The 12,575-nt window shown below is 44.9% G+C and overlaps 2 protein-coding genes across 10 annotated transcripts in view; one reads left to right on the top strand and one right to left on the bottom strand.

Moving 5' to 3' along the window:
• Positions 1 to 4,892, top strand: part of CNOT1 (CCR4-NOT transcription complex subunit 1) — a 94,020-nt gene extending 89,128 nt beyond the window's left edge. For all 9 annotated transcript variants that reach the window (XM_031949952.1, XM_031949953.1, XM_031949948.1 and 6 more), the window contains 7 exons: positions 573 to 674; positions 1,317 to 1,490; positions 1,745 to 1,894; positions 2,658 to 2,838; positions 3,461 to 3,593; positions 3,947 to 4,081; positions 4,443 to 4,892. In XM_031949952.1, coding sequence (XP_031805812.1) covers positions 573 to 674; positions 1,317 to 1,490; positions 1,745 to 1,894; positions 2,658 to 2,838; positions 3,461 to 3,593; positions 3,947 to 4,081; positions 4,443 to 4,521 — 954 coding nt within the window. In that variant the 3' untranslated portion in view covers positions 4,522 to 4,892. The remainder of the gene's footprint in view (positions 1 to 572; positions 675 to 1,316; positions 1,491 to 1,744; positions 1,895 to 2,657; positions 2,839 to 3,460; positions 3,594 to 3,946; positions 4,082 to 4,442) is intronic.
• Positions 4,893 to 6,673: 1,781 nt separating this feature from the next.
• SETD6 (SET domain containing 6, protein lysine methyltransferase) lies at positions 6,674 to 11,087 on the bottom strand. The gene is made up of 9 exons (XM_031949954.1): positions 11,061 to 11,087; positions 10,800 to 10,886; positions 10,389 to 10,533; positions 10,170 to 10,311; positions 9,197 to 9,391; positions 8,659 to 8,782; positions 7,522 to 7,702; positions 7,276 to 7,418; positions 6,674 to 7,145 (listed from the first exon to the last, which is right to left on the bottom strand). Exons 1-9 carry the CDS (start codon positions 11,085 to 11,087, stop codon positions 6,837 to 6,839), a joined length of 1,353 nt encoding a protein of 450 aa, XP_031805814.1. The 3' UTR covers positions 6,674 to 6,836.
• Between the last annotated feature and the right edge of the window lie 1,488 nt (positions 11,088 to 12,575).

The following is a 12,575-nucleotide window of genomic DNA, read 5'->3' as shown; positions in this document are numbered from 1 at the left end:
AGAGGCGAAAAAGTGCAATTATTTGCCCAGTTTTAGGTGGAAACGGGACTGGGATTAGAAAGTTAGAAATTGCTGAAGATAGTTTAACTTTAGGTCTTAAGTATTTTCAGTGTCTTATTAGTCCTTAATTAAAGGTCAGTCCTTTGGTTGACCAAAGCTTTTTTAAGTTGTATGCTAAATTTTTTTTTTTTTTTTTTTTTTCCTAAAGAAGGTAGGCTGAAAATAGAATTTTTTGAGGTCCTTGTTGGAACCACCATTTTCTTTCCAAATAGGAAAAGTTAGGGACATAAGCTAATAGTTTAAGTTTGATTATAACAAACAAATTAATTGTTCCAAGTTTAGCCTGTGAGTAAATTCAGTTTTAAGCTGAGGATCCCTGGTAATAATGGTAATAAAATAGTAGTAGTAGTAGTAGTAGTAGTAGTAGTAGTAGTAGTAGTAGTAGTAGTAGTAGTAGTAGTAGTAGTAGTAGTAGTAGTAGTAGTAGTAGTAGTAGTAGAGTAGTAGTAGTAGTAGTAAAGTGGATGTTTTGGCTTTACATAGTTAATCACTCCTTTTCTTTATCTTCTTAGGGCTGGCCTATGTATGCACAACTATTGATTGATTTATTCAAATATTTAGCTCCCTTCCTTAGAAATGTGGAACTCAGCAAACCTATGCAAATCCTCTATAAGGTAATTTATTTTCATTTGTCAAATATTTTTGAATCTTTTAAAGATTAGATGTAAGCAGAGGTTCCAAACATGCCAGCCTTGCTCCTGGCATGCCAGGACCCTCTGTCCACTGGAACCCTGTTTCCGGTGCCCTTCTTATCTCTATCTTCACCTATTTCCTTAACTATACTTTAAACTTACTTCCAAACCCCATAATAAACCTCTTTTATATCAATCTTAAAAAAAAAAAAACAAAACAAAAAACGTAACCCTTGGTGTTAAGACCTGTAGAAATGGAGAATCTTCAAAATAAAAGTGAAAGAGAAACCTCTTTTTAATGATTTTTAGATGTGTTAAAGAACATGTCATCAGTTGGGTAGTAAACAATAATATGCCTAAATTATGATTCCATTTCTTTTGAGAGTGTAAGTTCTCCTTCCTTTCATCTAAATCGAACTTGGAATATATGTTCCTTGTGTATGTTTACATACAGCCCTGAAGTCAGGAAGATCTAGGTTCAAATGCAAGTCACTTAACCCTAATTACCTCAGCAAAAAAAAAAGAAAAGAAAAGAAAAAAAGTGGGCTTATGTATGCCTGGTGATGAAACTGCTGCTCTTTTTCACTTTTTCCTCTCCCAAACTTTTTTTTTCTCAATATACAGGGTACTTTACGAGTGCTGCTGGTCCTCCTACATGATTTCCCAGAATTTCTCTGTGACTACCACTATGGATTTTGTGATGTAATCCCACCCAATTGCATCCAGTTAAGGAATCTGATCCTGAGTGCCTTTCCACGAAACATGAGGCTACCTGACCCATTCACTCCCAACCTGAAGGTAAAAAGCTGTAATAGTGGCAGCTCCCAGGTCAGAGAGGAGGCCCCTCTTTACTATTCTGCCACATTTGGAACCAGGTGCTCCATGTGAAAGATGGTAGATTTTCAGGTCAATGAGCCTTCCCACTCATTTATGTGGGAATATGTGGTGAGAGGTTCTTTGTGCCTAGGATTTTAGACAGCAGTAACTGTAAGAGTTTATGTGTTGAAATGGCTACCTTCAGCATTTGAGCTTTCTGCCTTTGTCCTCAACAGGTGGACATGTTAAGTGAGATCAACATTGCTCCTCGGATCCTCACTAATTTCACTGGAGTGATGCCTCCTCAATTCAAAAAGGATTTGGATTCCTATCTTAAAACTCGATCGCCAGTCACTTTCCTATCTGATTTGCGCAGTAACCTACAGGTTTGATTCAGTTTAATCCTTACTTAATGCAATGATCTTAATTGATGCTTTTAAAATTTATTCACTCCTGCGTTGCCTGGTAACTTGGTTTTAAATCAGTACTTTCACAGAATCATCACATGAAGTTTGAAAGGACTTTAGAGGCCACCTAATCCCAGTCATATTTTAATCCAAAGCCCCTCCATAACAATCATCTTAACTTTGTACCTAATCAGAAGGTGGGTCCAAGATAGACAGTTCCTTCTCCTTTTGGCCTTGATTGAAAAGAAATATACTCACTCTTTCTAGTATTGGACAGGTGAAGTTTACATGGGCATTATTCCTGACTAAGCTTTTGTATAGTGCGATAGGTGTAGGTACTTGTCTATGCTAAGCATAACCACAGATCAGACACAGGTGTAGACCTCTTATTTTCGCTGCCTGCCTTCTCTGATTTGCTTAATGGGCTATCTTGATGTTTGTTTCTTCTCTTCTGGAACCCTTCCTCGGGGTTCTCTTTTACTCCATCCTCCCCCACTCCCTCTCCAACCCCTCCACTGAACATGTTCACTCCAGCATTTAGATGATGACCATCATCTTTACTATGTTGTGGCTTGGTCTTGGAGATGGGAAGCTGTTTTTCAGGGATAGAGTCAGACAGTCATCATCATTTCATCAGACAGTCCCTCTACCTCTGCTTCAGAAATAGTGGCTTGGAAATTTCAGTGTAAAGCAGCCCAGTGAGAATCCATAGGGAAGGCTTAACTTGGGTTTTTCTCACTAGGTATCAAATGAACCTGGCAATCGCTACAACATCCAGCTGATAAACGCACTGGTGCTTTACGTCGGTACTCAGGCCATTGCCCATATCCACAACAAAGGCAGCACGCCGTCCATGAGCACCATCACTCACTCGGCGCACATGGACATCTTCCAGAACTTGGCTGTGGACCTAGACACAGAAGGTAAGTAAATAGGGGTAATGGGGGATGGACAGACAAGGACTAGTCAGTTATTCTTCTAGTCACGGTGACCTTTAGGCTATTTAGAAGTGGTTTTTTGTGTGTCAGAGAGAAAACTGAGGGCCTCAGTATGGGAATGAGTAAGTATCACAAGGAAGGTTTCTCCTTTTCTTTCATCTCCTTTCATTAAGCATTATTGGCTGTAGAAGACAATAGCATGGGCAAGTACTGTAACCTGTGGGTGTCTGAACCTCCATCTCTCCCCAGCCTATTCAGGAGGGAGGTGGGAAAGAAAGGTAGCCTTAGCTATCATGAACAAGGACATCTCTTGAGCACCGTCATGGGACAGACAGTTCTCTGAGAAGCCATAACAGGCCATCTTACCTGTGCTCACCTGATTGATAAATGTCGGAGCTAGCTGGAGTGCAGAGCAAGTCTTCATTAGTCCAGAACCCTTTCCATTTCCTCCCATAGATTCAAAGTTCAGCTTAATGCCAAACCTGTGGATTCAAAATTTAGCTGGTTCCCTTGAAATGTTTTTATGATGTGAAATTAGAAAAGCAGTGCCAACTTGCCTGAATGGCCAAGTAGCTCATAGAGCCCTAAGTCTTGTTGTGATTTCCAGGTCGGTACCTCTTCTTGAATGCAATTGCCAATCAGCTGCGGTATCCAAACAGCCACACTCACTACTTCAGTTGTACCATGCTGTACCTTTTTGCAGAGGCCAACACTGAAGCTATCCAGGAACAGATCACCAGGTGAAACTCCTGCAATTTTGACTAGCGTTCCAAAGATACTCAAGGAAGAGAGGATGGGAGAAAAATTACATCTTTACTTTCATTAACTTTTTTCCCCTGAGTTATTTAAAAATCTTTTTATTTTGAAGGTCCATAGGCTTTACCAGGCTGCCAGACAGTTCTGTAGCACAGGTTCAGAATCTGTTTCAGACCATCATCCCTCACCTTTAACCCTAGTCCTTTGCTGTGACAAAATACAAATTAAATCTTAAATGGTCCCAAGTTGTAGAAATAGTAACTGAAAAATTCAATGAATTTACTGTTCTCGTTTGATTCCCTAACACCCTCCCCACCACCCCCATCTTCTATTACAGGGTTCTCTTGGAACGGTTGATTGTAAATAGGCCACATCCTTGGGGTCTTCTCATTACCTTCATTGAGCTGATTAAAAATCCGGCATTTAAGTTCTGGAACCACGAGTTTGTTCACTGTGCCCCAGAAATTGAAAAGTGAGTTTGCATGTTGGTGTGATTTTTGAACTGGAAAGGGAGAGCACAGGAATAGAGCAGAAGAGTACCCTTTCCTGGTGGGCTTGACTTGGTTGGGAGATTGTCAGGAAATAGACATGATGTAGCTGTTGGGTGTCCGTGCCATCGTTGGGAAGTTCTCAGTATTACGTTATGTTTTCAAGCGTCACAGGTGTCAGTAAATCAGGATTGAGATTTTGCTACCAACATCCCATTGTACAAAGTGACATTCAAGCTTTGACTCTCCTATTGGGGCTGAGGGGATTGTACCAAGACTTCTCAGGAGTTCCCGTCTACCTTAGGGACCTAACTCCTCTTTAACATCTTGTCCACTTTCTTTTAGGTTGTTCCAGTCTGTTGCACAGTGCTGCATGGGACAGAAGCAGGCGCAGCAAGTGATGGAAGGGACCGGGGCCAGTTAGAAGGGCTGCCTCTGGCCTTGTAATCGTGCCAGCCTGGAGGGCCCCATGCCACCGAATTTCACAAACTGACTGAAGAATCCTTTTGGCTCTTCCTGACCTTTCCAGCCCCCTTGGTTCTTGGGTATCCGCCCTTGCCTTGGGGAAGTCTCCCATCTTTGTGGGCACGTTCCAAAGTTTAAACACTTTTTTTTTTTTTTTTTTTTGACTGGCCAAAATTTAGAAGATGCTGTGAATATCATTTTGAACTAGTGTAAATACATGGAACCGAAACCTTTGTCTGGACTTTTTGGGTTTGTGCAAATTGTGTTAAAGGCAGGTGGATAAACTGGCACCTGTTCAGCTTGTAATAAAGGGGCAGCTGCTGATGCCAAGCACTTGTCTAGGGCAGATCTCCTTGTCCTGACATTCCCGGACTCCCAAAGAATATTGAAAAGCCAGTTTAATATTATGTAACTTATTTTTTTCTTTATGTGGACAGGGGACCTTTAAAATCACTAAGTTGTTAAAAAATGTGGATGTGTTGGAATATGGAGTACTGTGGAATGGGGGTGGGAGGGAGGGTTTGGGATTAAGGTCCGGTTTTTTAACACCCCTCCCCCATCTTTTTTTTTTTTTTTTTTTTTAAACCTCTCCCTTCCCCTTACCCCCCTTTCCACCTAAAGCTGACAGCAGGGAACACAGTAGTTGGAATAGCTTCTCAGTTCTGCTGGAGAAGACATACTTTGGGCCCTATGGGACAGGGTCAGCTCTTTTATCAAGAGAAGCCAGACCAGATCTATAGCATTTCTCCCCTCCTTCCTGACACTTGTAAATTGTGGGGGATGGGAAGGGGAAGGGAAAGAAATCTATGAACTGCCCCTCCCCCCACCTCCACCCCACCCCCCAATGGCCACACAGTCTAAGTTTGTAAAAAGAACAAAGGACCAATACAGCCCATTTTGTAAGGATTTTGAATGTTTTGTAAATGTATTGGTCCATGTGTTGTATTTTGTAGCCTTTATAGTTCTGGGCTTTAGTTCTCCCACTTCTTGTATGTATATGCATACTGTAGTTATACATTAAAAGTCATGACATGCACTCTAGTCCACTGTGGCTTTCTCAGTAGTGGTCAGTGCTTGTGGCAAAGATTAAAAACACACAGTCCCTGCCCTGAACAGCCACAAGGCACAGGATGGGGCATATTTAGAATAGGACCCTGATTCCATTTTGGATTTGAGAAGTTGTCTCTCTCTGTATACATTACTTGTCACTACAAATAGTGACGCTGAATAGAGAGGTAATAAATGGTCTCTAGGAAGGGTTGCAATGTTGAGGTCTTAGGATAGAACTTTTTTTTAAGGCTTTGACTTTGGCCAAGTTCCTTAGTATGCTCAGCTTTACGTAGAAGGCAGACAGGGCTTTTGTACCTATTGGTATCTAGAAATGACCAGTCGGCTAGCCCTCAACGTTGCCTGCACATCTTTACCCACTAATAAACAGCCCCTATGGAGGAATTCATTGGGGGGGGGGGGGGGGGGAAATCTAGTCTTAGGCCCTACATAAACTTTTTATAAATTGATTTGTGCTCATCTAGATATTAGACATTAAAGTGGTTCTCTGCCTTTATAATAGCTAATAGCCTCAGTAAGGCACCTATAAATTAAAAGTTTAATCCTGCACATCATGCTAGTTTAAAAAAGAAAAAAAAAAAAAACAGTGCCATGGGTTTCTATTTCATTATTCTGTAGTCTAGAATGGGGAGAAGGTAGAAATGACTTAGGAAAATGGCTCTGGATTCAGCTCTGCTGCTGACCCTTCACTGTTTATGTGACATTAGACAAGCTACTTCACTTTGCTGGACCTAATTTGTATTATGTATAAAACCAAGGGAGAGGGTTGGACTAAATGCCCCTAACTTGCTCTACCTTTACATCTAAGAGCTCTAATGCTTCTGACTGGAGGTATTAGGTTTGAGGAGAAAGAGCTAACCCTTGTGTCAAGCTCAAATTCTGAACAATCACTGCCACTTCCAAAAGCACTTTTTGCATTCCAAAAAAGGTTGTGTAAAGATAGGGAGTAGGATCTCCACCCAATGGAAATTCCTTGTTCTCTCTCCTGTGTTCCAAAATGTAGCACTTTTGCTTCCTCCTTCCCCCAAGTAGGATTTCAGTCATTAAATGAATTAAGCAATTTTATATAGCACAAATTGAAAGTCAACAGAAAGGTACACTAAAAAGTCCAGAGCTTGGAAACTGGACCTAGCAAATCCAAATGACTGAGAAGCGATTTTTGCTCATCTGCTTCCCTGGTTTGAGGAGAGAAGGGGAGGCCAGAGGTTAGGAGCTGGTCAGTTCCAACAACTGGTGCAAGATCCTCTTCTGCCCATAGCGCACCTGCAAGGCCTGTTCTTCCTTCCAGCTGAGTTTGGCCCGAGCCTCCTTATTATGAAGTAGTTCTTGGTCACTTTTTAAGTCTGTGGCATAAGCCTGCAAGGTCAGGAGGGTGCTGTTTCGGAGAAGCACCTTCCAGGAAGCTTTTAGTTTGGGGATAGTCTTATTTGTCAGAATTAAGCTATTCTCGCCATCTTCCTCCCAGCTGTCTCGTTTCTTAAGTTGCCTGAATTCCTTAGCTGGCATGCAAAGCACCTGTAATCAGAGTATAAAAAATTAATTGGAATTCCTTCCAATCTAAGAACCAAACTTGGTTTTCAGATTCCTAAAATTATTAGAAGGCAAAGCCGATTCAAAATGAGGCTTGACCAGTTCCAGGTTTCACCTTGAGTGTAGCAGACAGCTCCTCCTCAGTAATCACCTCTTCTCTGCCAATTACAAAGGCACCCTCCTCGCCTACCATCTCCAGCTGGCACAAGAAATCCCAGCGCTCCCCCAGCAGGCGCGTCTCTGCCTCTGTCGTGGCGCCTACGTAGAACATAAGTAGAGGAAGCATGTTCTCAGATCCCTTTCCTTCCCTTCAGAACTTGTTTTGGGGAATCCCCATCAGTGGCTCCCTTGGAGTACACACCCTGTAGGGCTGCTGCCCGCACTGTGGCCATCTGAATGTCAGCTGAGTCATTGGTGTTCCCAGGATATGGTTCAGCAAAGCCGTACATGTGGATCAGCTGCCAGTTGGCCATCTGGCCATAAGTGTTAAAGATCTCTTGGCCTTTGGGGATTGGCTGGGTAGCTACCATCTTTAAACATTCCTGCAGGAAGAAGCAGACAGCTGAGAGTCCACATCAATTATATTAATCACCTACCTGTTCTGAAAGCCAGATCAAGTTCTGTCCTTCTGTTCATTCTGTTAACCTAAAGCAAAACAACTATTCAAAGATGGATAGCAGGAAACAGTAATGGAGAAGGACAGAAATGAGTTACAAAGTCTGAGTACTACTTGCCAAATAGGGTTTTAGATAAGCTGCATCCTATCTGTGAAATGAGAGGAAGCAGATGGCGGTTTTAGGATCAAAGTTCAGTTTGCTTTGATTGCTGTTTGCTGATACTGGAAGAAACTTCTCGGTATTTGGATAAAAAAGTTGAAATACAAAAGTCAAGCAATAAAGGACCTTGGAGGAGGAATATGGTTCCTGTAATATGGCAGGAAACCAGGCAGCTAATCTATTGATACATTTTCTAAGGAAGGTACTAAAGAAGCAATAGCTCACATTTATATAGTATCCACTGTGTCAGGGACTGTGCTAAGTGCTCTACAAACAAACAGGCAAACAAAGTTGGGTCTTGCTCCAAGTTCTGTGCTGTGTGCAGCATGTTGTTCCTTGGGTGTCCTAGCATGTGTAAAACTGGAGCAAGAAATAGCAATGGGACCTAGCCCTAGGAACCCAGGATCTGTCAAGAACTAAATACAGCATTTCACTTGGGATAGTCAGGTGACAGAGCTGGAAAGAAAATGAGTCCTGGGAATGTTCGGATCCAAAAAGAAAGGCTGTTCTATTTCTTGGGTCGTCCGTGCCTCAAAGTCAGAAATTCAGACGTGGGACCTGAGTTTAGGCTGATTACATAAATGAATAGATAGGAGTTAAACTTATTAGTTTAACTGCTGTGATTATTATTACACCAGTTCCCATGCATTTGGGAGGCAAAACATGTGTGCAAAAGATGAATAATTAGATCGGCCTATTTAGCCTAAAATATACCCACTTACTGGGGAGTATTCCAGATTGGCATTGTGGTTGGCCACATGGTTCAGGATATCAGCAGCTGGTACCATCATAGGGGGATTGGGCTCCTCTTCCTCCTCCTCCTCCTCTTCAAGGGGCTCCTGAAAACTGTCATAAAGAAAGAAGCCCCAAAAAGTTGCCACAAAGGAAGGCGAGGGGAGAGGAAGGCCTACTCCAAATTTTGAATGCAGAGCAGAAAGATGAGCTACTGTTGCTGTCCTTTCAATGGATCAACACCTCTGGAGCAGAACAGACCAGACCAAGCCCTGGTCAGTTCCTTGGCTTCGGTCCAGAGAAGATCATAACCCTTAGGCAGTCTGGTCAAGTCTATCTCTTCTCAGAATCATATTTGTAAATGCACAAAATCCATAAGATCACAAAGGAATTAGATTAAAATAGCTAGCAAATCCTTAAGCAGATTTGTGGACCTAACAAGAAGAAATTCAAGATGGTGGCTCCTCCCCCATGCCCCGAGAACCCAATCCTGTATCCCCAAAATGTGAATACCCAGATGCAGCTCACCTGTAGGCCATGACCATCGCCACCAGTTGGCGGTAGAGTTCCAGAGATTGGGCCTGGAGGGGAAAGACATCTGGGTGGGCCTCCAAGAAGGGCAGGACGATGGTACCGTACTCGTAGCTGATGCTGGCTAGGTCCCTTTCCACGGCTTCAGGCACACCAGTGCCCTGTAGGAGCTGCTTCCGTTCTTCCTCGGACCTGGAGGCGGAATGGATCAAGGTGACCGCTTCAGACCAAGGCCCTGAGGAACACTGCAGAACGCTAGAGCCAAGGGCCTTCAGAGGGCGCTGGGTCAAGCCTCTATTTTATAACCTGAGGACCAGGTTCAGAAAGAGCTTGCAGATTTACAGCCAGTGAGTTGTAGGGGACTTGGGTTCAAACTATTTCTGCCACTTAGTACCTGTGTGTGCTCAGGAAAATGACAGCCTCTCAGGGCTTCAGATGGCTCCAAGTATTAGAGGGTATGGGGCTTGTGTCTCCAGAGTGGTCAAGCAGCCACAATGCATGTGGGCCCCTCGGTCCAAGCACTGCTCTATGAAGAATCTGGCTCTGGAGGGTTTCAAAGGGAGCCACTCTCCCGGGTTAGACAAGAAACCAGAGCATGGAGCTGACAGCAACTAACAGAGTAAGCCACAGAGAAATGGTCGCCTGGGGGCTCCCTTCCCCTCCCGAGCTTCCATCTCATTGTGTATAAAATACTCGGAGTATCAATGAGTTTGGTCACTTCCCACCAAGATAGTCCGGTTACTTTTGTCAGAAAAATACAATTGTGAGAAGAAAGGAGGGGAAAGAAGGAACAGAGAAAAGGAAGGGAGAGACGGAGATGGAGAGGGAGGAGAGGGAGAAAGGGACGAGAGGAGAGAGGTGAGGCCCAGGGGAGATTCTTCGCTCTGGGAGGCCTGGCCACTCTTAGAGGTCCGGAAGGGGTGAGTGGACGAAGCCCCTCCCTGCCCCCCCGCCCGCCCCCAGCTCTCACCAGAACATAGGGTGCCGCAGGCTGCCCAGCTCCGGCCAGAGGGAGAAATAGCCCTTCCAGGGAGAATCCTCTGCCAGGTACTCGTAGAGCAGGGCCAGAAGAAGGGGCACCCAGCCCGACTGGCTCTGCAGGGCGCCGTGCTCTGCGCGACAACCAGGACCCAGTCACCCCGGGGCCCCCGCACCAGGGCCGCCTCCCCAACGCTCCCCGCCTCCCTACCTTTCTCCAGGAGGCCCCTGATAGAGGTGGTCTTCTGGGACAGGAGCACCGCCCGAGGCACCACGAAGAGCAGCTCCCCGCGCTGCACGTCCTCCAGGGCCACCATCCCATAGCCGGACACGGTGCCTTCCCGGCTCACGGAAACCTGAAGCCGCCAGACGCTGGGACCCAGCCCCAGAAGCCACGCCCCCTCGCCGCCCCGCCCCCTCCCAGTTTCCAATGGCCACCAGCGTCCGAGGCCCGCCCCCACCCGGAGCAACCAATGGTCTACCCAGAGACCTGAGCCTCGTGCGCCGAACGCCCCGCCCCCTGCCATTCAGCTCTCGCCTTCGTGCCTGGGTCCCGCCCCCTCGTTAAGCTACCAATGAAGACCCGCCTATCCGCCCAGAAGCCCGCCCCCTTCAGGATCACCTTGGGACTCAGCTCCAGTCCAACCTCTCGACACCAGTTTAGGAAGGCCAGGAGAGGCTTGTCCCCGCCTCCGGAGGTTCCTTCCGCCTAACGAAAGAACGGCAGGGCTCCCATACTCACTTCCTCCAGGCGCGGAGGCTTTGAGCGCGCGCCGGCCCGGCCCTACGTCCCCGCCGGTGGGGGAGGGGACGCTCCGCGAGCGCCGGAGGGCGGGGCCCTCTCCTTCCCGCCCCTCCCCGCTCCGAGCGCCCCATGCCTCACCCTGGGCCGCTTCGCCGCCGTCGCCATTGTTTTGGCTGCGCGTGGCCGTCGCACTTCCGCCGAGCTGCCTGGCCCTTCGGGGGCCAGCCCTCTCTTAAAGGGACCGCGGACCGCCCCAGGTACGGAGGCCGCCGAGGGCCAAAGCGCTGTTCCCGCCCCAGCCTCTCCTAGTCCTGCCCCTGCTCTGGGCCGGAGCCCTGTGAAAAGGGCTGCTTGGAGCTGGAGAGGCCCGGGGGCCTGGGGCTCCCCGTTCCTGCGGCCCGCCTCGGCGCTGGTGATGAAGCGTCCCCAGGGCCCCGGGTCTGCCGAGAGCGAGTTACCTCATTGATGGGTCTCCCCGCCCCCACGGTCTCTGCAGCCATGCAAGGAACCTCCGGCCCCTCCCCCCAACTTATAATAGCATTCCCGGTATAATTGTGGGACGCATTACGTTGTGTTATAACATCCGTATGTGTAATAATATATATTACATATATATAGTTATATTTATAAAATCGTTACATAACATTGTGCTGTGTGATATTGTGTTATATAACATTGCGCCCTATATTATATTGCACTATGTGTCCTAATATTGCCCTCTATATTATATTGCGCTATGTGTCATAATATTGCGCTATGTGTTCTAATATTGCGCAATGTGTTCTAATATTGCCCTCTATATTATATTGTGCTATGTGTCATAATATTGAGCTATGTGTTATAATATTGCGCTATGTGTTCTAATATTGCGCTATATATTATATTGCACTGTGTCATAATATTGAGCTATGTGTCATAATATTGCGCTATGTGTTCTAATATTGCGCTATGTGTTCTAATATTGCCCTATATATTATATTGCACTGTGTCATAATATTGAGCTATGTGTCATAATATTGCGCTATGTGTTCTAATATTGCGCTATATATTATATTGCACTGTGTCATAATATTGAGCTATGTGTCATAATATTGCGCTATGTGTTCTAATATTGCGCTATATATTATATTGCACTGTGTTCTAATATTGAGCTATGTGTCATAATATTGCGCTATGTGTTCTAATATTGCCCTCTATATTATATTGCACTGTGTCATAATATTGAGCTATGTGTCATAATATTGCGCTATGTGTTCTAATATTGCGCTATATATTATATTGCACTGTGTTCTAATATTGCCCTATATATTATATTGCACTGTGTCATAATATTGAGCTATGTGTCATAATATTGCGCTATGTGTTCTAATATTGCGCTATATATTATATTGCACTGTTCTAATATTGCGCTATGTGTTCTAATATTGCACTCTGTGTCATAATATTGAGCTATGTGTCATAATATTGCGCTATGTGTTCTAATATTGCGCTATATATTATGTTGCACTGTGTGTCATAATATTGCGCTATGTGTTATAATATTGCACTATGTATTATAATATTGCGCTATGTATTATAATATTGCGCTATATGTCATTGTTCCATAATTGCGTCCTTTCTTGAAGAGAACCCACATGACATTATTATGTTAGC

This window comes from Sarcophilus harrisii, chromosome 2 (assembly GCF_902635505.1).
Source record: "Sarcophilus harrisii chromosome 2, mSarHar1.11, whole genome shotgun sequence".
Taxonomy (NCBI): domain Eukaryota; kingdom Metazoa; phylum Chordata; class Mammalia; order Dasyuromorphia; family Dasyuridae; genus Sarcophilus; species Sarcophilus harrisii.
The sequence above is the reverse complement of the archived record's forward strand: the minus strand, read 5'-3'. Positions and strand labels throughout refer to the sequence as shown.